The 23,597-nt window shown below is 42.5% G+C and overlaps 1 protein-coding gene across 11 annotated transcripts in view; it reads right to left on the bottom strand.

Moving 5' to 3' along the window:
• NFIX (nuclear factor I X) overlaps positions 1-21,925 on the bottom strand; it is a 293,988-nt gene extending 272,063 nt beyond the window's left edge. For 10 of the 11 annotated variants that reach the window (XR_011558168.1, XR_011558167.1, XM_070741621.1 and 7 more), the window contains exon 1: positions 8,194-8,384. Coding sequence is in view for 9 of the 11 variants with exons in the window: in XM_070741621.1 (XP_070597722.1) it covers positions 8,194-8,220 (27 nt within the window). In the remaining 2 variants the exon portion in view is untranslated. Of the gene's footprint in view, positions 1-8,193; positions 8,385-21,909 lie in introns of those variants that run through there. The other variant, XM_070741617.1, reaches the window with a different exon arrangement.
• Positions 21,926-23,597: the final 1,672 nt, after the last annotated feature.

Genomic DNA, 23,597 nt, shown 5'->3' with positions numbered 1-23,597 from the left:
TAAAATGCATATTAAAGTTCCTTATTGCACCAGGCCTGCAACAAACCATGATAGAAAAGGCAATACAATACAATACTTTACAATAAAAAGTGTGTTCAGCAAGCATATACCATACATATATGGTATTCAGAGTTTATACATAGATGACTGGAAGAAAAGCACCAGAAGACAGGACAAGAAGCAATAGATGGAAACTAATCAAGAAAAGAACAAACCTAGAACTAAGGAGAAATGTCTTAATAGTGAAAAAAAAGTAGTGGAACAGCTTGCCTTTAGAAGTTGTGAGTACTCTACCACGGGAGATTTTAAAGAAGGGATTGTACAGCCATTTTTCCAGAATGGTTCAGAGTCTCATGCTTGTGCAGGGGGTTGGAAGACCTCTAAGGTCCCTTCCAACTCTGTCACTCTGTTAATTTCTGTAAATGTACAGGGATGTAAAAGAACTACAAGGATGAACAGTTTTTCTATGTTTAGGCGCAGACTCTTTTATCCTACATTTAGAAGGCTGCAGTAGACAAGAACCCTATCGTGCACAATACGTACATAATTTGTTTAGGTATAGCTACTTAAAAATAAGAGAAAATGCCACTATAAATTTTCACTTCATGGGCATATTAAGTGTGCATGGATGCTTTTTGTGTAAACATCTCTTACTTCATCTAAAGGTATTCTACTAAAACCTTGAACATGTTTAAAATTGTGTACACAATTTAAAAATTTTAAAGCTAACTTGTATAGCAAGTTAGCTTTATTGTAGTATGTGCAAGAAGAGTCATGGGCAACATTGGAACTACACAGCCAGAAAGCGCTGGTTCTTTGGACATTCACATTTGCTTTTCTCTCACAGCCTGCATCAAACCTGGTTTGTGTCATAAAGGCCCAAACTACTGTAAACATATATTACTGAGTATTCATACATATTTCATATTTTCCAAAAATTGCACAATTATGTACATTGTTCGTGAACCATGTACACTGCAATGTTAACTGCACTCTGATGTATTAGCTATGTATACCCCAAAAGATGTAACTCGTTCCTCTAAAACTTCAGGTGCTAAGTTTTGATAGTGAAAATACAGATTGAAAGTCCAAACATATGTAACAATGCAGGTAGACATGTAAACAAAAAAAAATGTGTAAAAACATTCCTTTGAAGTTACTAAAATTTATTATACAAAAATGAAAATCTATGAATGAAAATCTAAAAATTATTCATTTTTATAGAAAAATGAAAATGTAAAAATTATGAAGTCTTGGTTGATCATTGAAATAAAATAAGCTGTTTACAGTTTACAATTAACTATCTATTGATATCCCCAAACTGTGAACGTTTATAAATATCTTAATGAATTGTTTGTAAACTCACCTGAATGCTCGTCTCAACACTGTATAAATGTTTATTTATAGGCTCCCTAATTTCAGACTCTTTACTGCTTAGGCCTTAGTGCATTGTTCTGTTTTGCTTTATATTTGTGTGCATATTGATTCTTTCAATGTTCCCTAAGGGAAAAATCTTTGTAAGCCACAACATAAATTTTTTTTTAAATTGAATCTATCTATCCATCCATCTAAAAAAATTGAATCTAGCTAGCTAGCTATTCAAAACCTTATCTGTGAGAAGTTACACAAATCACTAAAATGCATAGGTTACTAAAACAGCATAAAAATTATTCTAAAACATGTAAAGCATCCAAGGAATTGGGGCAAAGGAAAACATTTCCATTTCAGATTACAATAGAACCATTTTCTACATTTGATCAGGCTCCACCAGGACATTTCATGGCCTTAAACTGTAAAAAGCATTTTGAAAGTGATCGTTTAGAGCTCTTTCAAGCACAGTTTCCAGATACAAGAAATAAAAAGCGAATAAAATCACCCAGAATCTATCCAGCAGTTTCAAAAGTAAAGCAACAACTGCATTTTCAGGAATTTAAGATCTATATATTTCAATATTTTCTATAACAGCCTAATGAAGGCTTTCTAATACTCAACTACAGATAGCCTGAGAAATGAACAGGCCATAAAGCCTGTCTTAAAATGTTTAAACTTTTATATTTTAAAATGTTTAAACTTTTATATTTTAAAATGTTTAAACTTTTATATTTTAAAATTTTTAAACTTTTATATTTTAAATTTTTTAAACTTTTATATTTTAAATTTTTTAAACTTTTATATTTTAAATTTTTTAAACTTTTATATTTTAAATTTTTTAAACTTTTATATTTTAAAATTTTTAAACTTTTATATTTTAAAATTTTTAAACTTTTATATTTTAAAATTTTTAAACTTTTATATTTTAAAATTTTTAAATTTTTATATTTTAAAATTTTTAAACTTTTATATTTTAAAATTTTTAAACTTTTATATTTAAAATTTTTTAAACTTTTATATTGCACGCTGTCTCTTGAATAAGAACCATGGAAAGTAATCAGCTGGAGAATATTAATTCATTTGTTTTCGGTGTTGAAGTCCCTTGCTGGCAAACAAATCCTGTCTTTACCCCCTAAAACTTTAAAAGTTGGGGAAGCAGGGAGAGAGAGAGAGAAAAAGAGAGGGGGGGAGAGAGGGAGAGGGAGGAAGATGGGAGTTAATTTTACTGCATGTTAGTTTTTAAGTGACTACAGAGATAGTGATGAGCAAATGCCAGTATATGCTAGCTTTACGTGTTTGATTTGGAACACTTTTCAATATATTTTGTATGGAAACATATACTTGATTTCTAAGGACTTAAATTAAGCAGACTACAAATATGATTATTACTACAATTTTATACATGTACTCAAAAATTCAGTGGGCTTATTTTGGAATATGGATACAAAATTGCAGCATAAATGTATAAAATATAATTCAAAGAATATGTATACAAAAGGTAATTATGATTGAAGCATATAACTTTCCATCTGATTCTGTATTTTGCAAATATTTCTTATGCGCTTCAGTTATTCATGGATAACATTGTGTGTTTCTTACACTACCGATATACACAACCAACATGTGCCTTATTTTTAATGTGTTGATGTCTGCATAAAAAATTGGAATGCATACATAAAATAAAATATAGGAACTTGTATTTCAGCAAAACTAGCTGAAAATTTCTCAGTATTATTTCTGAAACCCTTTATCATAAGTATGAAATATTTGTGGACCGGCAATCATCCAGATAGTTCTACAATACTGTAGTGAGATAAGCTTGTATGATACTTAAGATTGCCAAAACCTTGAAATACCATCAGAAAGATGTGCCATAATATTAACTGCAAGCAGGTTTTGAAGATCAGCTGTGCATCTCTCTCAGGCTGTCTACAGCAACTGCTTTAAGTGGCCCTGATTTGGGGCTAACCCTGCAAACTGTAAACATGTTGCCAAGTACTCTGCCACTACAATACTCAACAAGTATTTGCATAAGCCAGTGTTATATCTATGCAGGTTGTAGTTATAGAGAAAAGGTTTCATGGTCAACAGGCAACATAACATAAGCAAGGATGTGTGATATATATCTTATCAGCCTACTCATTTTGATTTTAAAAATGGTGATCCTGAAGGGTGTTATTTTTTTAATGAAAACAAGAGAATACATATTATAATTGTGGATGTTTTTAAAAAGCACAATATTTAGGCCCAGTACCTGCCCATTCACATTCCTTTGCTAAATATACACCAACCGTAAAATTCTTGCTCTACACACACGCGCACGCACACACACGCACACCATGGTTGATCCTATCTCTACAACCTACTTTGATGTTCCTAGCAATCTGATACACATGCAGAACTAAAATTTCAACTATTTTTCCTTAATAGACCACAGTCTTATTAAAAGAATACAAAAGAGATCAAGTTTAATTTACAAAGTACAATGAAAGAGTCCAGAATTTTACCGCAGAATAAATGAACCATTTCCACAAGGACGGCCACTTCAAGAAGTGGTTCCTAGCATGTAATACCACTACATAAGACTGGTTGCCCAAGACACTAGGGCAAGTCAAGACTGTAGAACCAAAGTTTAACAGAATTAGAATCAGATCCTGTTGAGTATAAGATAGAGTTATACTTAATCTGAGAAGAAAGAATCAAGTTTAATATTAACTTGTTGTGATTGGAGACCTGTAAACTGATAGAACACTAAATAGGAGGATGGAGAAGAGGAGAAGCAATTTGGATAGCAATCACAAATCCAAGCTACAGAAACAAAGTACCAGGCCTATAGTAGCAACAACAAAATAATTTAGTTCAAAGAGTGAAGAGATGTTTCTGTTATCTACTTAGGGCATTTGCCACAGATGAAGCCAGGTTTGTTCAATTCATCAGATACAAATAAAAGGCAACTCTTTGCAAAAGCACAAGGTTTTCCTTCTCAGAAGCAGGAATGAAACTAGACTCTACTTTGGCATCAACCCAAAGGCAGGACAAAACAAAGAATTGAACACCAAGCCACATAAGGTTTCCAAAAACACTCCCTGAAACCTACCATAAGCACTGGCTTTGCAGGCTATATGCAGGCATTTCTTATCTACCATCAACTAGACACACAAGCAAAAGATGGATTGATGTTGACCATCTTTATAAAGTAGCACAATAAAGACTAAGTCTACTACAAAAATATGTATCTTCCCTTAAATTGAGAACTATTAGATAATAGGTTTTAATCTGTGATTGATTTTCAGACCTTTCTTCCTATAATATTGTTTTTCCCCATGTAAGACTTTTATGTGTTTAAACACTATATCTAAATTGTTTCTAAATCTGAGTATGCCAAATAGAAGAAAGTATTTAATAAGGTAATAATAACTTATTAAAAAATAAAAATCCTCAAAAATGGATACGTTTAAAAAAACCCACCTCAAATTGATAAAGGACACCAAGCTGAGGTTTAGAAATGAAATTTTTGAATACGCCATCTTACTATCAAGTTAGATGCTCAGGATTGTATCTATCAGCAGAGGTAATTTTTTTAACTTAAAAAGTAATCTGTAACGACAACTATAAACTTTTAACTCATTTCCTATATTGCAAGCTTTTTAAATACCAACTTATTTGACTATATTTTATTGCTATAAAATAGTATTTTTTATTCACATACTAATTCACGTGGAATTTTTATGTACCTTTATCTTTAGATGTATTTGTTTGATTTAACAATCAAGTATTCAGTGTATATAGCTGAATTTAGGCAGCTAACAATAATAAAAATCCATCAGAAAAACACCAAAAAGTGTTTTTACTTTTAATAGATCTTCCATTAGAAATATCTGACTAAAGCAAATAAAATCTGCATTACTATTAAATATTCTATAATTGAAAGGGTAAACATAAAATGTTTATTTAAATAAGTATAAGTATAAAACAGTACACTATTTTTGCATTTCAAGTCACCACTACAGGGAAGTATATATGGTCTTCATTCATCTGTGTATGTTATATGCGTGTACATAGAAATATGGGAAATGTATTATATATACTCAAATATGTGTATTATGAACAAAGAACGTTGGCAGACCACAAACCCTGACAACCAGTCCGTCAAATTTCAGGCTTACAAAATTTTACAAACTATTACTCCATCTGTAGTACAACTGATGCCAGGGACAGAGATACTTATAAAAACAAACGCCAACCGCTGCTAAAACCACAAGAAACTTTACTGGTAGAATAACTGCTCCACTTTTCAAAACTGATAATTCTCCTGCATTTCACTCTTCAGTAAGAGTAAGACACTATTTTTCCTCGCTCATCCGACTGACTTTTCCTTCTCCCTGTGCAAGAGAGATTGCCAGCCGCCCTCCTCAAATCGATCCCAAAATCAGCAGAGGGAAAAGTGAACTTTCGGAGCGACCGCCACCCAATCCACACGGCTCCGGGTCTTGGTTCCCCTGGGAAGACGGGAGGAACTCCTTTGCCCACCCTCCGCCGCGAAAAGCTCGCGCAAGCACAGCAGCTTGCGCGCGGCACACAGCTGCGCCGAGGTCCGCACCTTGGACGGGCTAAGGGGGCACCGGTTCTTTCAACTGCCCTAACGCTTCAACCTCGCCCTCCGGCGCACCTCCTTCTTGCTCCATTTACCCTCATTAATACCTTCCTCATAAGCAGGCGGTATTTTGAGAGACAGTTTGAGGCGCTGGGGTGGGTGGGTTAATTTTAATGTTAAAGGGGGCAAATGTATGTGTGAATTGCCTGCAGTTGCTGGTGAAACTAGAGAGAGGCTGCGGTGTGTGTGTGTGTGTGTGTGTGTGTGTGTGTGTGTGTGTGTGTGTGTGTGTATGCATGCGCCCACTCGGGAGACAACCTCTGCGTTGCCGGCCTTTTTTTCTTTCGCCTTTCGAGGAACCAGGCGCGTTGCGCGCAAAGAGGCTCTGTGGCCCCCGACGCGTCTCGCCGCCTGCCTCCTCCCGCGCCCCACCACCTATCCACTATCTGCCAAAATCCCCACGGAGAGGAAGCCCAGGAAACAGCCCCGTTAAGTCCGAGAGTTGCCGACAGAAAAGAGGAATTGTGGAAGGCAGGCCGCGCCGGCTGACGGGGGAAAGGTGGTCACAAAAATTGGGCCAACTGGTCGCCAAGCAGCGTCATACTCGGATGCTCCGGTCCGATTCCAGGGACGTTGGAGAATGGAAATGGAGAGGCTACTCTAAAATCTTCGGAGATATTTGACGGTTTCTTTATAGTTTGAACTCTTCCCTTCCCCCCACAAATCTTCCCTTCAGACTGTGTCTTAGTGCATCCCAACCAGTAAATGTGTTGGCTCCAGAAAGCACCACCTTTATATCCGAATTCTAACAATGTTCGACAGAGATTTATTTCTCGCCATAGGCACCCTATCTCCTCACCCTCTCCCAAATGTGGAGAACTCCACAGCGCTCTGCAAGTCCCTGCGGGAACTCTGACCTCGGCGGAAGGTTAGACTATTTGGTTGCCTCGAATCCACTTTTTTTTTGTCTGTGTAGAAAGGCAGAAATCCTACCCCGCCGCCAGGCCCGAGGCCACGCAGGGCCAAAACCAGAGAGGGTCCCCCCAAATGGAGTGTCTGGCTGCTCCTACTTTAGACCTGAAAAGGCGCCAATTTTTTTTTAACGTACCAAACCTGTATGCAAAAAAAGAAACTCCGTTGTCCACCTGAGGCTGTCCTTTGAAGGTGGTGGAAAGAAGCTGGGATGAAAAGAAGCCATTATTTTAAAATAGAGGGGAAATGTTTATTATGAAAAGTATCTAACTTTCTTCAGACAGGCTTTGGGGAAGAGAGGCAGAAAAGGGGAGAGAACCGCTTTAAAAGACTGAAGCTAAAACCAACCTCGCCAAAAAATATTATCCCGGAGGGCGCACCGCCTTTGGCTGGAATCCCCTCCCGGCGCAAAGTGCCCCCCTCCTTTCCTTAATCCATTTCCTTTTCCCAAAAGACGCGGTTGCCCACCCAGGACAACCAGTGATCTGCAACTTCAGTTCTGCAAGAGTGGAAAGAAGCGAACGTTAAAACTGTTCCTGAACTTTAGAAACTTTGCCAGCCCGTCAAAATACTCCCACCCATCTCCCCCTCAACGCAACAACCTCGGCTTTATTTCTCCCACCCACCCCCCAACTCTCCAGCCACAGTCTCATCCGCGCCACCGATAGCTCAGCCTAGTTTTCTACTATCGCTTCTTCATCCCCACCCCACCCCCCTCACCCCGCCGTTAATTTTTTTAAAATAAATTTGGGGGAAGCGCCATTTTCTGATCTCCTAAACCCGTGTGCAGTGAATATAACAAAGAACTTGGAAAGATGCCACTTCTCTCTTTCCTCTCTTTCTCTCTCTCTCTCTCCCTCTCTTACCCCCCCCCCCCAACTTCCCCCACTCTCCCTGCTCTCCGCAGAGGGAAAAGACGCGAGGAATTCTTTCTTCCCCAGCAAAACCACGCAAGGCGACAGAAATAACCCTCAAACCAGCGGCGGATGCAAGACTGGCAGCAACGGCAGCAGCAACAACACAGGACAAATCAACGGGCGAGCGCACTCAGAAGGCAAAAGAAAAATGCGGGGGGGGGAGGAGAGAGGGAGGGGGAAAGGGAGAGATAAAAAGCGAAGCAAAACAGAAACAACAAAAGAATTTCGAGCCTGTCCCGCAAGGGAGCAAGCCCGCAGGAAAGGCGCGCTCAGCCCTCCCCGCGCCCGCCGCCCCCGCCCTCCCCCACCAGGCCACCGCCGAGCTCAGCAAGTTGTTACCTGGGTCAGGCAGTACGGGGAGTACATGGTTACTTTTGGACTTTGCTTTTGCGGGATTGTGTTCACAAGGCGAGCAGCTGCATAACTCGGGCTGCTGCGGCGGCTCCTTCTCGCGGCGCCTCTACTCCATGCTGGTCTGTAACCCCGCCTTGGAGCTCTGAAAGTGAAAGTTTAGACAAAGTTTGGAACGGAGAACACTTTTGCCTTGAAAAAAAAATGTTCAGCCTTTGAGCTCCCTCCCACTCATCCCCCTCCCGCCCATGCACGCACGCACACACACAGACACAGAGAGAGAGAGCATTCAGAAACTCTTCCCGCTTGCTAGCAAGTTTTAGATTCCTTTGAAGCCGATATTAATAATCTCCAAAGACGAAGCATGCCTTCTAGCCAGGATCTCTCCCCACGCACACTCGCACACACATACACACACCGCCCACCTTTTCCCTTGGTGGGGAATTCTGAGCTAGCGGGATTGCGGGGTGGGGGACGGTGAGGTAGGCTAACGGACGCATTTTTAAAAGGGGGGGGGGGAGAACATGGCATCGCCTGCAGAAGCTTGAAGTGCTAGCCTGATTTAAGTTATTGATTTTCACTGGGCATCAAAATGCCACCCCATATGCATCAGTGTAGCGAATAGGATGCCAGTCAGTTGTGCTGAAAGTCACTCGCGCTTCTCTGCGACATTCCAAGGGACGGGCAGACGCCCAGCCCTCCTCGGGTTCCCCTGCACCCCTTTCCTAAATTTCGAGGACAGCTTGTCTGGTGGCGATCCAGGATGGAATGTGCCCGCCATTCTTCCCGTCTCCGAACAGAAGTTCGGAAGAAACTGGAGAACTCAGGAGGAAAAATATATATATCTGCTCCTTCGAAGGCCCTGAAACCGCGGTTGTTATTACAGAGCGAGCTAAGAGGTGCGCGTGGGCTACTAGGGCAAAGAAGGCAGTTTCGAGATCCAGACAGGCTCTAGCTTGGAAGAAAGGCAGCCAAGCAATGCTTTTGCTGTCGGGTTGAATTGTCGCCCGGTTCTGGGCCGTTTTCCCTCGAGGACCCCGCGGCAGCTTCGTATGTCAAAGTGGGGCACGGAAGGCTCCGGCCGGGCCTTCCCTCCGAAGCCGAGCGAGCGGCTGAGGAAGGAGGGCCGACTGTGCCAGCCGCGTTCCGGTCGCAAGAGGTCTGCGTGGGCTGCTCCAGCCAGCCTTTCCCTAGAAAACCCCGGGTCCCCTCAGCCGCCTGGCCAACTGCAGGCGGCTCCCCTCCGCAACTCCTGCCGATCCTTGGGCGGGAGCAGAGCGGTTGGAATTACAGTACCGGGACGGAGTGAGGCTTCACCTGGGGAAAAGCCAGCTTCAAGGGCCTCCTTTGTCAGCCAGCCAGCGTATCTGCCCTGGAGAGGAGAGGAAGAGGCTGTTCGGCCCTTTCGGGTTCAAAAGTGCAGATTGGAGGTTCGGGATGGTTTTCCTTCTTCCCTTCCGCTTCATTTTAAAGGTGGGATGTCGGGGAAGAAGGAAAGGGCCTGCCAAGGCCACCACCATCCTGATCTACCTCGACCCTCTTCAGAATCAATGTGCCAAGATCAAAGAGAGACCTTTTTCTGTTTGTCTTCTATCTGAACTGGTCTCTTTTAGAGGCTGGCTTGCCATTGCCACCCCTTAAAATCAAGGAAGGCCACTTGTTTGGTTTCACTAGGCCTCCTGCTGTCTTAGCAGGTGGGCCTCCAGGTTCACTTACAGCAGGCCCTTTCACTTACATGGATCTTAACAAGAGCAGAACCAAAAGAAGAAGAAATAGCAGAAGACACCCCCTCCCAACACACACACACCACCTATACAAAGAGTAGAGTTTCAGAAAGTTCCTGAAAGTACCATTTGAACTATAGCTATAGCATTATATAATTTAGACATATACTGTTTCATAGTGCTTTACAGCCCTCTCTAAGCGGTTTACAGAACCAGCCTCTTGCCCCCAACAATCTGGGTCCTCATTTTACCCATCTCGGAAGGATGGGGAGCTGAGTCAACCTTGAGCAGGTGGTGAGGTTTGAACTGCTGAACTACAGCTGGCAGTTAGCTGAAGTAGCCTACGGTGCTGCACTCTAACCACTGCGCCACCCTGGCTCTTATCTGAAACTATCAGGATTTTCCCTCTGATTGGACTTGAGGGGAAGTCATTATGTTTGGCAGTCCTTTCCCCCTCTGTCCATGAATGGAATCAAAATCAATTTAGCCCTCAGGAGCCAGTGTAGAGATGTCTATGTAAGAAGGCTCAGACCCCAGTTCTCATCTGTGTATCTGCCTCTAGGTGTTGCTGGGGGAGGGGTAAGGGGTGTGTGGAATGCTTCACTCTCCAGCATGGATATGGATTGCAGAGGTAACCCCATTGAAGAGGACCAATGGTTTCGGAACCAAGGCACCAGGCTAGAAACCAGGAGACTATGAGGGCTAGTCCTGCCTTTGGCACCAAGCCAACAGGGTGACCTTAGGCCAATCATTCTCAGCTCTAGGAAGAAGGTGAGGGCAAAGAGCTTATGAGATTTTATCAAGGGCAGGGACTTTTCTAGACAGTCCCTAAGAATCAAGACTGATTCAAAAGCACCAATTCACTAATTCCATTAAGACTCTAGGACTGACTTGTACTGTTATTGGTTACAAAGCCCTGTCATACAGCCCTTCTCCTGCCCTTAGGGGGCAGTGTTTTCAATCCAGTTCTCCACGATGGACAGAAACTGCATAAGAAAAACAATAGTTCTCCAATGAACACTTGCATTATTCCTCTAGAGCAGGGATGCCAAAACCAAGGCCCAGATCTGGCCCACAAGGTTCTTAGATCTGGCCTGCTGAGCCACCCTGGAAGCAGGGAAGGCAAGGAGGGCCTGACAGCAGAAATGGAGTGGCCTGCCCAAGCTCTGACCGAGGGCTGCAGGAGGTCATCACAGCTGAAAACGGGGCCCAGTGAGACTACACATGTCCCCAAGCTCCATTTTCACTGGCAAAGGGTTGCAGGAGATCCTCACAGCTGAAAACAAAGCTCAGGAGCCCATTTTCTCTGGCAGAGCACTCGGGCCTCTACGAGCACTCCTGACATGAGTGACACTGAGCTAACTATGCCCACCTCACCCCCCCCCAAAGGTCAAACACAACCCTGATGTGACCCTCAATGAAATCGAATTTGGCACCCTTGATCCCGAGCAGAAGCCCCCAACCGTTTGGGCACCAGCGACTGGTCCTTGGAGTGTGTCAGATATGCTTCCATTCAAAAGTCCAGGGGGGGGGGGATCCCAACTCTATTTGATAGAGATGAGCACTTTTACTAGATAAGAAGTGATAGCAACAGAAGGAAAGCAAAAAGCGCGCAAGATGCATATACAAAGAAACCCCAAACCCTCCCAAGTGACACCACACACACACACACACACACACACACACGGGCCATCCATCCAATCCCCATGTCCAAAATGTCAGGTGGGTTTGATGAAGCCCTTGACCTTGAACAGGCTGTAAACAAATCCCTGATGCCTGGCTGTACCGGGCAGACAGTGATGAGAAAATTCCTCCCTAGCAATTATTTGAAACTTCAAACAGGGCAGTTACCAGTACACTCCCCCCTCCTCAATTAACTGACCTCCTCCCCTCATCACTCTGACAGTCCAAGACAAGCAGGCTGACAGAGGTTTTTCAGGGGACTGGAAGTGGCCTGGTTGCACATGCTGCCTGCGTCCTACAGATGGGGCTTTGCTGGTTTGCATGGCCCACCATGAACCAGTGCCGGTGCCATGGACTGGGGGTTGGGAACCCCGGGTCTAGAGCACATCTAATTCTGGGTAATGTTACATATAAATCAACTGGCATCCAACCTATTACAATGCTACACTGTTGTTACACATAATCTATAACTGTGATCTGTGAAATCATGCACAGGATTGTCTCCTTAATCTTCGCATTTTTACAGGATTGAATTGAGCCTTGTCGCACCTATTTAAATCTTTTCTTTCACAGTGAAGCTGAAAATGAAAAATTGGAAATAGTGACAATGCAATTTTGTATTTAAAAACAATCCAGACTGGACACGTCCAATCCACAGTTTGCAAATTGCACGAGGCCCTGGATAGCTGGTAATGCGGCCTCACAAGATTGCAAACCTTTAACATTGTTTATGCATACACACTCAATGTGGCCCAGGCAAGCCAAAAACCCATGCTCTTAGACTAAATATAGTAAATAGCAAGTGAGTCTTACACAGGGTGTCCAACACAGCCCAAATATGTTCCAGTGGCCTCTCTTTTTCTTTGTATTTCATGTGGTTGTCTTCATCTAGTTACTATTATGTAGTGTCTTATCCTTAACAGTACCAATATTAGAATAGTGCTTTCCTCCTTACAACAAACCACTTTTGTGTGAATAAATGTTTCTTACTTTTTCAGCCATGATTTATTCATGATACCTTTAGGATACTTGACTAGTTTGGGGAGGTGCTCAGCATGACCCTAACCCTTTCCCTCCAGTTCCTGACCATTCTTTGGGCCTATTCAAGCTTTGGAGAGCAGAAGAATCTAATTCTTTCAAACAAGCCTACCCTATACCTGCCAGATCATTAAGTCAAGGCTAACGGCAGACATCCAGATCAACCTGCAGATAATATCCTCCCTCCCTCCATGATTCTTGCACCTGACAAGTCCTCAGTTAAGGATCATAATTGGGATCAGGAACTCCATCACTAAGCAACACAGTTGTAAAATGTGATATTGTATGACTGCCCTGACTCTCAATAGGTTTACAGCAGTTCTGCAGTTTCCACGTGGTCCTTATTTGAATCCTGCATGGCTGTTAGGAATGACATCACATGATCACCATAATGCAACCTCCTGCCAGATTCTCCACTGACTTTGCTTATCTGAAGCCAGCATGAAGGTCAAAAACAGCAAACCTGTGACTACGAATTGCTGCAGCCACTGTAATTGCAAGCCATTGCAAGCACCTGAATCACCATCGCATGACTGGGTGCTGCAATGGGCACAACTTCAAGGATCAGCTATAAATCTTGTTCAGTGCCATCGTAAACTCAAAAGATTGTTAATCAAGGACTACCTGTATTGTACCTGAAGCAAGGTAGAGAATAATTGTATTTTATTACCAACTTCTATACTGCTGACATCATGTGAAAGCCTGCAATAAAACCCTAATATAATTAAAGGCCACCATGTTGAAACCATGCTAGTGTCCTTCCCTAGCAAGCACCACAAATGCAAAATAGTTTGTCAATCCAAGGATATCCTTAGCTTTAGCAGTGTCAAAAATGCTTATTCTGGCACCATCCAGGAGCACCTGAAGAAGGAGCTAAACTGTTGGGCTTCATCACGTATTACCCGGGAGGGAAGTTAAGGAACCCCAGTGGCTTGAAACAGAAGTGAAGGCTCTGCAAAGAAGACAACCATTTTATGCCAGCAAAGTTTTCTCTTAATTCAAGGTTGGTACTCAGCAGTGGAGAATGGCCCTTAGAGAACCAATATATTAAATATATATTGGAAAAATAATCCAGTATATTTTGGAATGACAGAATAAGACTTTGCATTTATAAAAAACCAACGAACAATTATGGCATACAGTATATGGTTTAGGTCAGCATGGATCACTCTTACGTTCCCTGCACCCTGCCAATCCATAAAATAAAATAAATACACTAAACCAGAGATCTACAGTTCAAAAGTCATTCCATATCCTAAATTGTTTTTTTACTGCTTATTCAATACTACATACTGTATAAAGGGGTGCAAAGAACGTTCAAAACCTAATAATATTTTTTGGAGTAAATTAATTTTGATAGATCAAATGACTAAAAGATAACTTCCAAGCAGGAAGGGGAGCATGTTTAGTATCAAACAGCCTAGGCATGGATAAATGTGCAGTGACCACCTGAGTAGAATAAATTTGGTGAACATTTATTTTTCAGAAATTTAGATGCCATCTGATTCCAAAATGACTCTGGGCAGTTTATTTCAAATAAGAAAAGCAGCAAAGAAGTCCCTTGCATTTGATCAAACACACTCTCCAACAAAAACATCACCACCAAGCCTCTATCACCCCTCTACTCTAAGACCTAGGAGAACACCTCACCACCAAGCCTCTATCACCCCTCTACTCTAAGACCTAGGAGAACACCTCACATTTTTTAATCTTTCTAGACTATCTGTTGGATTAACATGGATTTCTGGAGAGAGAAGTATGATTACAGAGGTCCTGTAACAGAGAAGGCATGCTTCTTCAGTCCTGATGAACACTTTGTTTGAGTGAAGAAACCTCAAGCACACTGTGCTGATTTCAATGGGTGGGCAGAAACCATGGAGATAGATGGTTTCTTAGGTAAATTGGCCTTATGCCATGAAGAGCTTTAAGATGATGACCAACTACTGGGATGGTTCTTGAAAGCCCACTGGTAGCCAGTGCAGCTCATGGAGCAGAGGTTCATACAGAATGTGCATATGAAGCATGCCCAACACGGCTCATACCACTGCAGTCTGGGCCAGCTATCACCTTCAAATGGTCTCCTTATGTAGAGCACATTGCAATAGTCCAACCACAGGACTGATTATGTCAAAACCGTAAATGACTGCCTGGTGGTCCTCGTTATGTAAGGATGAGCACAAATAAAATAATAGGTGAAAGATCATATTGGACTTACAGCTCTGCTCAAAGTTTGTTCTACTTTTGATTGGGGAAGTGCAACCTCATCCAAGACTAAAGACAAAGAGTACCCAGAACTGAGGGGCTCAAAAATCCATAGCTATTTGAATTTGAAAGAATTGAATTTGAGTCTATTCTTTTCCATCCAAACTCACAAAGCCTGTATATTAGAGATGGCAAACTCACAGGTGGTATGCGGAGCCATATCTGAGGGCACGTGAAACTTTGCCCTATTTCATCTCTAGGGTGTATGTGTGTGCTTGCCAGATTATTTTCAGTCCCTTTGGCCATTTTCACTCTTCCCAGGAAATGAACTTCTGGTTGGCCCATTGGGCTGTTTTTCACTCTCCCCAGGATTTAGGAAAGCCTCCTGAAGGCTGGAGATGGCAAAAAATTGGCCTATTAGAAGTCTGGAGGCTTCATTGAATCCTGTGCGCACGCATGGGGGGTTAGCATGGGGGTTGTATGCATGCACAGGGGGGACAGCACAGGGTTGTGTGCATGCATGGGGGGGAGGCATTGCATTATGGCAATGCCTATGCACACGCACGCACACTCTTTTGGCACCTGAGTCAAAAAAGGCTCACCATCACTGCTCTATATAGTAGTAATAGTACTTAGACCAATGATGGTGAACCTTTTTTCCCTTGGGTGCCAAAAGTATGTGCGTGCATGCTATCACACACGGGTGAGTGCCCACACCCATAATTTAATGCCTGGGAAGGGCAAAAATAGCCTTCTCCACCCTTGCAGAGGCCCTCTGAAGGCCGGAAACAGCCCATTTCCCAACTTCCAGTTGGCCTGGTAGGCCCATTTTTCACCCTCCCTGTGCTCCAGAGGCTACTCCTGCCCCACCCCAAAGCCCTCTGGAGGCCGAAAACGCCCACCCAGAACCTCTGAGTGAGCTGAAAATCGGCTGGCTTGCACACACATGTGCACTGGAGCTGAGCTAGGACAACGGCTCGTGTGCCGGCAGATATGGCTCCGTGTGCCACCTGTGACACGCGTGCCATCAGTTTGCCATCACCGACTTAGACCATCCCATAGTGCTTTAGACTAGAATAGAATGGAATGGAATGGAATGGAATGGAATGGAATGGAATGGAATAGAATAGAATAGAATAGAATAGAATAGGAATTCTTTATGGGCCAAGTGTGATTTGACACACAAGGAATTTGTCTTTGTTTCTTACACTCTCTGAATTGCTTCGAGAAGGGCATAGAAATCTAAATAGATAGATAGATAGATAGATAGATAGATAGATAGATAGATAGATAGATAGATAGATAGATAGATAGATAGATAGATAGATAGATAGATAAAACAAATGTCAGCATACTGCTCCCAACAATCTGGGTCCTAATTTTACTGACTTCAGAAGGATGGAAGGCTGAGTCAACATTGAGCCTATCGGGATCAAAGTCCATGCTGTGTTTACTTGCAATACTGCATTCTAACCACTGTGCCATCAAGGCTCATATAATAATGGATCAGCACATTGATAGCATCAGTTGGCTGGTCCAAGTTTGGGATACATAACTGGATACCATTAGCATATTGTTGATATTAGACTCTAAACCAATGGATAGGTTCTCTCAGTGGTTTCACTGTTAAATGTTAACAATCACTGTTTTAGATGTTGAACAGGAGGAGAGAAAATGTTGAGCCCTCAAGCATGCTCAGACAATCAAAGACATTCATATAGACTGTTTTAATAATACTGAGAAGTAATCAGTGCATAACACACTAAAGGGTATGAAAGTTTGCCAGAGTAAAAATAAAAATCATGCAGCTTGACTGGCTAATTGCAATGGTGTTTTTCATATGTTCAATTGCTATTATTTTCTATAGAGTGTTATTGTTTTATCCAATGTGGGAAGTAATCACATGAGGGTTCCATTCTTCAGCACAAATTAAACACATGAGCTAGCTACCCATTGAATTAACTGGTTTAAGTTGTTTGATTTCAGAAGATATTTGTCTACTGTGATTAGCCTTGCAGAAAATGCTACAAAATCAAAAGTTTAGTGGCTTAAAAGTTCAGAGCTTTTTCTAGCATAAGGTTTACTGGATGAAATTTAAGTGAAGATTTTTTTTTTACCTTGATATATTGCAAAATTCATTGGTTTTACAAATTTTATGCATTAGCTCTTATTGTAAAAATGTAGACTTAATATAGTTGATTTACCTATCCTTTAATCTGATCACATCTAAATTTTCACAGTACACTACTACATATTGGGCTAGTTCTCAGATTTTGTGCTATTTAGGCTGGAGCTATTTGGTGAGAATTGTGTTACTACTTTAAAATCAGATTTCCTGTATGATAATTGGAAGAATACATTCTCTGCTGGTTACATATTCATTATGGAGAAAACAAGAATCTTAAATATTATGGGAGGAACTATTCACTCCTTAAAAAAGAATAACATACACATTCTACATTTCTATTCATTTGTATATATTACATTCTATGTTGGATAGGAAATAGGTTTGGAGACAAAAAGTCATATTGTCAACTGAGCAAGTGGTGGTAGATGGATACAGCATCACTTGTCTACTAATTTACTCAGAAGATGAGAGATAGACAGAGAAAGAGTTGCTTGTTTATTTTCCAGATTTCTAGGCCGCCCAACTACCATGAAAATTCCTTTGCATACATATCCACAGAGTTTTGGCAACAGTTCTTGCTGAGTAAACATTTCCACATGTCCTCTCCTGTGCTCTAGAATGTGCAGTATACCAGTATTTTGGAACATCAAAAGGTAAGTGTTCGATTTATGTCCCCTTTGAGAATTCTTGGCTAAATTGCAGTGGGAGGATGAGTGAATGAGTCCATTGGATTTGAGACTCTGCTGGGGACCTGATATTGATATGGTACAGAATTTGATGTATCTGTCTTTACTTTGTTTGTTAGGAATGTGTGGATAGTCTTTACCCTTTCTTCTAGACTGCACAAAATTACCTGGCTGGTAAGGAAGAAAGCCATGAGATAGCAAACCAGTATGAAGGGCCCTGGATGAAGCAGATTATTTGGATCCTTTTCACAGCCTGGGGTCGGGCCACAGCACAGTGCTGAAAAAGTTGCTGTGACTGAAACAGTGACTAAACTTGGTGTTGTTGATGACTGTTGTAAGACTTGGGAGGTTTGGTGATGCTACTACAGTATTCTGTTCCTCCTGGGCCTCTCAGCAACCTTTGACATCTTTGACCATGGTATCATTCTCTGAGGGCTGGAAATGGGAGGCACTGTGTTATAGTGGCTCACCTCTCTCCTCTTCAATATCCTCATAAATGACTTAGAATAGAAGGGAAACATAACAAATTTGTAGATGATACTAAGCTGGCAGGAATAGCCAACACCCTAGATCAAGGGTGTCAAACTCAAGGCCTGGGGGGCCAGATTTGCTGCATGGGCTGGCCGAGCCACCCTGGAAACAGCAAAGTACCAGCCTGCCTGCCTCTGCTAGTGAAAATAGTGTTTGGGAGAGCCACGCAGGAGTCTATTGCAGGAGTCTGTCACAGTCGAAAACAGCTCAGGAGCTTTCTTTTCTGGCAGAGCACTCGGGCCGCCACAGGCACCCCCAACAACAGGGGTGGGCAGCAGGCAGGACGGGGTGGAATACAGTTCCACCAGTGGAAATTTATTTATTTATTTAATGGATTTGTATGCTGCCCATCTCCAAGGACTCAGGGTGGCTCACAACATAAATGAAGCTGTGTGCCCAGCTCCAGCTGACCACCCCACCCTCCCATCCTCCTCCTCCTCAGAAAGCGGCAGGGAGACCAGCACTGGCAGGAGTTGCAGGGGGGCCATTTCCTCCCCCATTTTTTCTCAACAGCTGATTGGCACCCATTCACCTAGCTACCCAGTCTGAGGCAGGGGGTGACCCAGGAAGGAGAGCACAGAAAACGTGAAGCAAATTGTCACCCCAGAGAGCAACACTGGTGAGGCTGTAAGTCGAGGACTTAACTTGAACGATGATGATCGTTCAAGCCACTCCCATCTGGTCACATGGTCGGCAAGCCACTCCTACCCAATCACGTGACCATCAAGTCACACCCACAAAATAAGCCACACCCACAGTGTGGCAGTAAAAACTTTGGCTGCCCATTACTGCCAACATGAGTGATGTTGAGCTGGCCCTGCCAACCCTGGCCATACCCACCCCAGCCCTCTAAGGTCAAGCACAAGCCTGATGTGGCCCTCAATGAAATTGAGTTTGACATCCCTGCCCTAGATGATAGGTTCAAGATCCAGTTGGATCTTGACAAACTTGAACACTGGGCCCCATCTAACAAAATGAACCTCCATGTAGAGAAAAGTAAAGTCTTACACTTAGACAAGAAAAACCAAAGTACACATAGAAACTGGGTGAAACCAGGCTTACTAGCTGTAAATATATGAGAGGGATCTTGGAGTTTTAGTGGACAATTAATTAAATATGAGCTAATATATGCAGTAGTAGCCAAAAAAGCCAATGCAATCCTATGTTGCATTAACAAAGGGATGCATCATGCATCCAGTTTTTATTACCTATAAAAAAGATGTTGAGATTCTCGAAAGAATGCAGAGAAGAGCAACCAGGATGATTAGGCAACTGGAAACTAAAACATAAGAAGAACAGTTACAGGAATTGGGCACAGCTAGTCTAGTGAAGAGAAGGATCGGGGGAGACATGATAGCAGTGTTCCAATATTTGAATGGCTGTCTCAGAGAGGAATCTATTTTCAAAAGCACCTGAAGGGGTAAATTTGATAAGACAGTTTCCAGTAATGGGTGGAAACTGATCAAGGAAAGATTCGACCTAGAAATGAGAAATTTTCTGACTGTAAGAACAATCAACCAATGAAACAGCTTGCCTTCAGAGTGGAAGCTTAATCGCTGGAAGCTTTCAAGAAGAGACTAGACTGCCATCTGTCAAAAATGGTGTAGGGTCTCCTGCTTGGGCAGGAGGTTGGAGTAGTTAACCTACAAAGTCCCTTCCAACTCTGTTAATCTGTTAAAATTAACACAATTGACTCCTCCTTCCTCCATGCTGGTTCCAGTCAGTGTTGGGAAGGGAGAGATCAAGCCCTAGGACCTTGAAATATGGGGTGCCTATGGCCTGAACCTTGCCCCTTCTTTTTAACATCTACATGAAAGCATGGATGAAGGTCACACAATGTTATGGGCTTATGGTACCCAATTATATATCCCCACCCTTAATTGGACAAGAGATGCTAGGAAGGTGCTGGCTGGTGCCTAGAGGCCATAAGAGTATTAGATGAGGAGGAATTGGCTTCAACTGAACCATAGGAAAATGGCGTAGACGTGGGCTTTTGCCTCCCTTGGCACAGATGATATTTTACCTCTGACTCTGCATGAGGTGGCACTTCCCTGGACTAAGGTGGTGCACAATTTGGGGATCCTCATACACTCATTGCTTTAGCTTGAAGAACAGGTGGCATCTGCGGCTAGTGACACCTTTGCACAAATGCATCTACTGTGCCAATTGCACTCTTTCCCGAACCAGGAGGCCTTGCTCACAGTCACTCATATACTGTACCTTCTGTTTGGATCACTGCAATGCACTGTACATAGGCCTGTCCTTGAAGACCACTGGGAGATGCAACTGATTCAGAGTATGGCAGTGAGCTCAATGATAGAATCCCCTAGATTTACCCAAAGAACACCTCTGTTGTACAAGCTACACTGGCTCCCAATTACTTTTCAGATGCAATTCAAGATGCTAATATTACCTTCAAAGCCTTACAGGCCAGGTTATCTGCAAGTCTGGGTCTCTCTAATCCAGTGGTTCTCAACCTGGGGGTCGGGACCCCTTTGCGGGTCAAATGACCATTTCATGGGGGTCGCTTGAGACCCTGGGAAAAGACAAATTTCTCCTGGTATTAGGAACTAAAGCTTCTATTCTGGCATCTTGGAACATATTTTTACAATCTGACCAATCAGGCATTTACAGTGGGGGCGTCTCTCTGACCTTCCTGCCAATCAACTCAAAGCTCTGTTGGGAGAATTGGTGCTAGAATTATGGTTGGGGGTCACCACAACATGAGGAACTGTATTAAGGGGTCGCAGACTCCTAGTTCCATTCTTTAAAACATTGACATCTTAGGGCAGTGTTTCCCAACCTAGGCAACTTGAAGGTATTTGGACTTCAACTCCCAAAATTCCTCAGCCAGCTGTCTGGGGAATTCTGGGAGTTGAAGTCCAGATATCTTCAAGTTGCTAAGATTGGGAAACACTGTCTTAGGGAATCTAGGAAGCATGCCTATTGGTGGCAGCCGCTGTCCTATGGGTCACTCTTCCCTCCAAAGTTCCGCAGGCCTCCACTCTCCTCACCTTCTGAAAAGCACTGAAGACACGGCTTCTCCTCACAGCACCAGGATAGGGTGAGGCAGATGAGAGGATTTCTTAGGGATGTTGGAAATATAACTTTGGTCTTTAATTTTTATTGTTTAAATAGATTGCACTGTTTTTTATTGGTAGCTGCCCAGAGCGTGATATAAAAGGATGGATATATAAATATTTTAAATAAATAATTTAATTTTTTAAATAAATAAATAAATAAATTTCAGCAATCGTTATATTTTTCTCACACGTCAAATACTCAACAGGATCCCAGCCCCAGCCCTGTCCTGGAGAGCCTGCTATGTACCTCAGCTGCCCTGGCGCTCTCTCTCGTTTCACAGCCCTTGCTGTTCATCCACGTGGCAGGCAGTCTAGTTGTTCACACAGCAGCAGATGCTTGTCACTGCCAAGTCCCACATCCCACTGCTGTTTCTACAGTCACTGCAGCCTTGCCGGCTTCCCATTCCTTTATTTATTTAGCTCTTTGCTGCTGTTACAAATCTTTTGGGGAGGATGCTTTATCTTTAATTCAAGCCTCCCACCGCCGGTAGAGCCACGAAGAACTTATTCTAAGCTGCTCCCATCCATCTGTCACCACAGGATTGAAGGAAATGGCATGGAAAAGAGATAAGCGTTAAAAGGACGGGACTTGAATCTGCTTAGGCAATGCATCTCAAAAACACACTCACTCCAAGATCACTAGAAGGACGAAAGATCTCTCTCTCTCCGAATTCTTCATTCTTTCTAGGAGTAGTCACTCTACAGATACTGGAGTCTTATCAAATCTGCTGTGTCTGGAGTCCATCTCCAAAGAAAAGTAAAACCATATAAGGCTGAAAGTAATCTTTATTAAAAGAAGGAGGGGGAATCAAATGAATATGAATTCTAAATCTTCAAAACAACAAATGAATTTTGTTCATCAAAATGACAATTAATTTTTAAAAAGCTGCGGTAAGCATACAATTAAATAGAGTTGGTCTTTGCCATATTCAACAATATGGGGGGAGCTACCAACAATACGCTGATGATACTCAGCTGTATATCTCCACCCCATGTCAGTTCAGTGAAGTGGTGGAAGTGTTGCCGTTAGGGTCTAGATGGGGGTTAACAGGTTAAAACTCAACCTGGACAACACTGAGTGGCTGTAGGTCCTTCCTCCTAAAAACAACTCCATCTATCTGTCTTTGGCCCTGGAAGGAGAAGAAATCCCCCACTCGGATAAGGTTCGCAACCTGGGTGTCCTCCTAGATCCACAGCTGAGGCTAGAACAACATCTCTCGGCTGTGGCTAGGGGGGCTATCACACAGGTTTGGCTTGTTTACCAACTGCAGCCCTACCTTGACCAGGAGGCTCTCTGCACAGTGACTCACGCTTTCATCACCTCTCGTCTTGACTATTGCAATGTGCTCTACATGGGGCTACCCTTGAAGAGTGCTTGGAGATTTCAGCTGGTGCAAAATGCAGTGGTGCATGCAATAATGGGTGTACCACGGTACGCCTGTACAGTATTACTCCATCTTTACACTAGCTGCATTGGTTGCCAGTCATCTCCAAGCACAATTCAAGGTGTTTGTTATCACCTTTAAAGCCCTAAATGGCTCAGGGCCAGACTATTTACGGGACCCCCTCCTCCCTCATACCTCATTGTGGCCAGTAAGGGCCCACAGAGTTGGCCTTCTCCAGGTCCTGTCCACCAAACAATGTTGCTTGGCGGAACCTCGGGGAAGAGCCTTCTCTGTAGCCGCTCCGACCCTATGGAATCAACTGCCCCCAGAGATTTGCATTATCTCCTCCCAACCGGTTTTCCGGAAAGCTGTTAAAAACCTGGCTTTTCCAGCAGCCCTGGAATTAAGACTGATTGTTGCAAGTATGGTTTTATAATACATGTGATTTTACTGATGTTTTTAATTGGTTTTTTTTACTTATATTTTATTTATACTTCTTGTTAGCTGCTCAGAGTCCGTTTGGAGTGAGCGGCAAACAAACAAACAAACAAACAAACAAACAAACAAATAAATAAATATTCATGTTCACCCTTAATGTTCTGCAAGGCTTTCTCATGGCAATTTTTTTTCTGAAGGTGCACTTCAACCCTATTAATTGTGTTATCAGAAAATGTATATGATATTAAAATGATATGGAACCAAATAATTCCAGCCAAAGTACACTTCTCAAAGCCACATCCTCCACACACGGACTTCCAGAATTATTCATAAGCGCAACCATTTGTATTCAATATATCTGGCAGATGTCTAATAAAGGAAGGCTTGATCTCTCAACACAGTCTCTCTGCCAAAGCATTGGTTTGTTTTATAATATAGAAAATGCAAAGATTAATCAGAAACTAACTCATATTTGCCTTAAAAATACAATTGGT

This window comes from Erythrolamprus reginae, chromosome 2 (genome assembly GCF_031021105.1).
Source record: "Erythrolamprus reginae isolate rEryReg1 chromosome 2, rEryReg1.hap1, whole genome shotgun sequence".
In the NCBI taxonomy this organism is placed as follows: Eukaryota; Metazoa; Chordata; class Lepidosauria; order Squamata; family Dipsadidae; genus Erythrolamprus; species Erythrolamprus reginae.
This window is presented reverse-complemented; position numbering and strand designations above follow the sequence as displayed.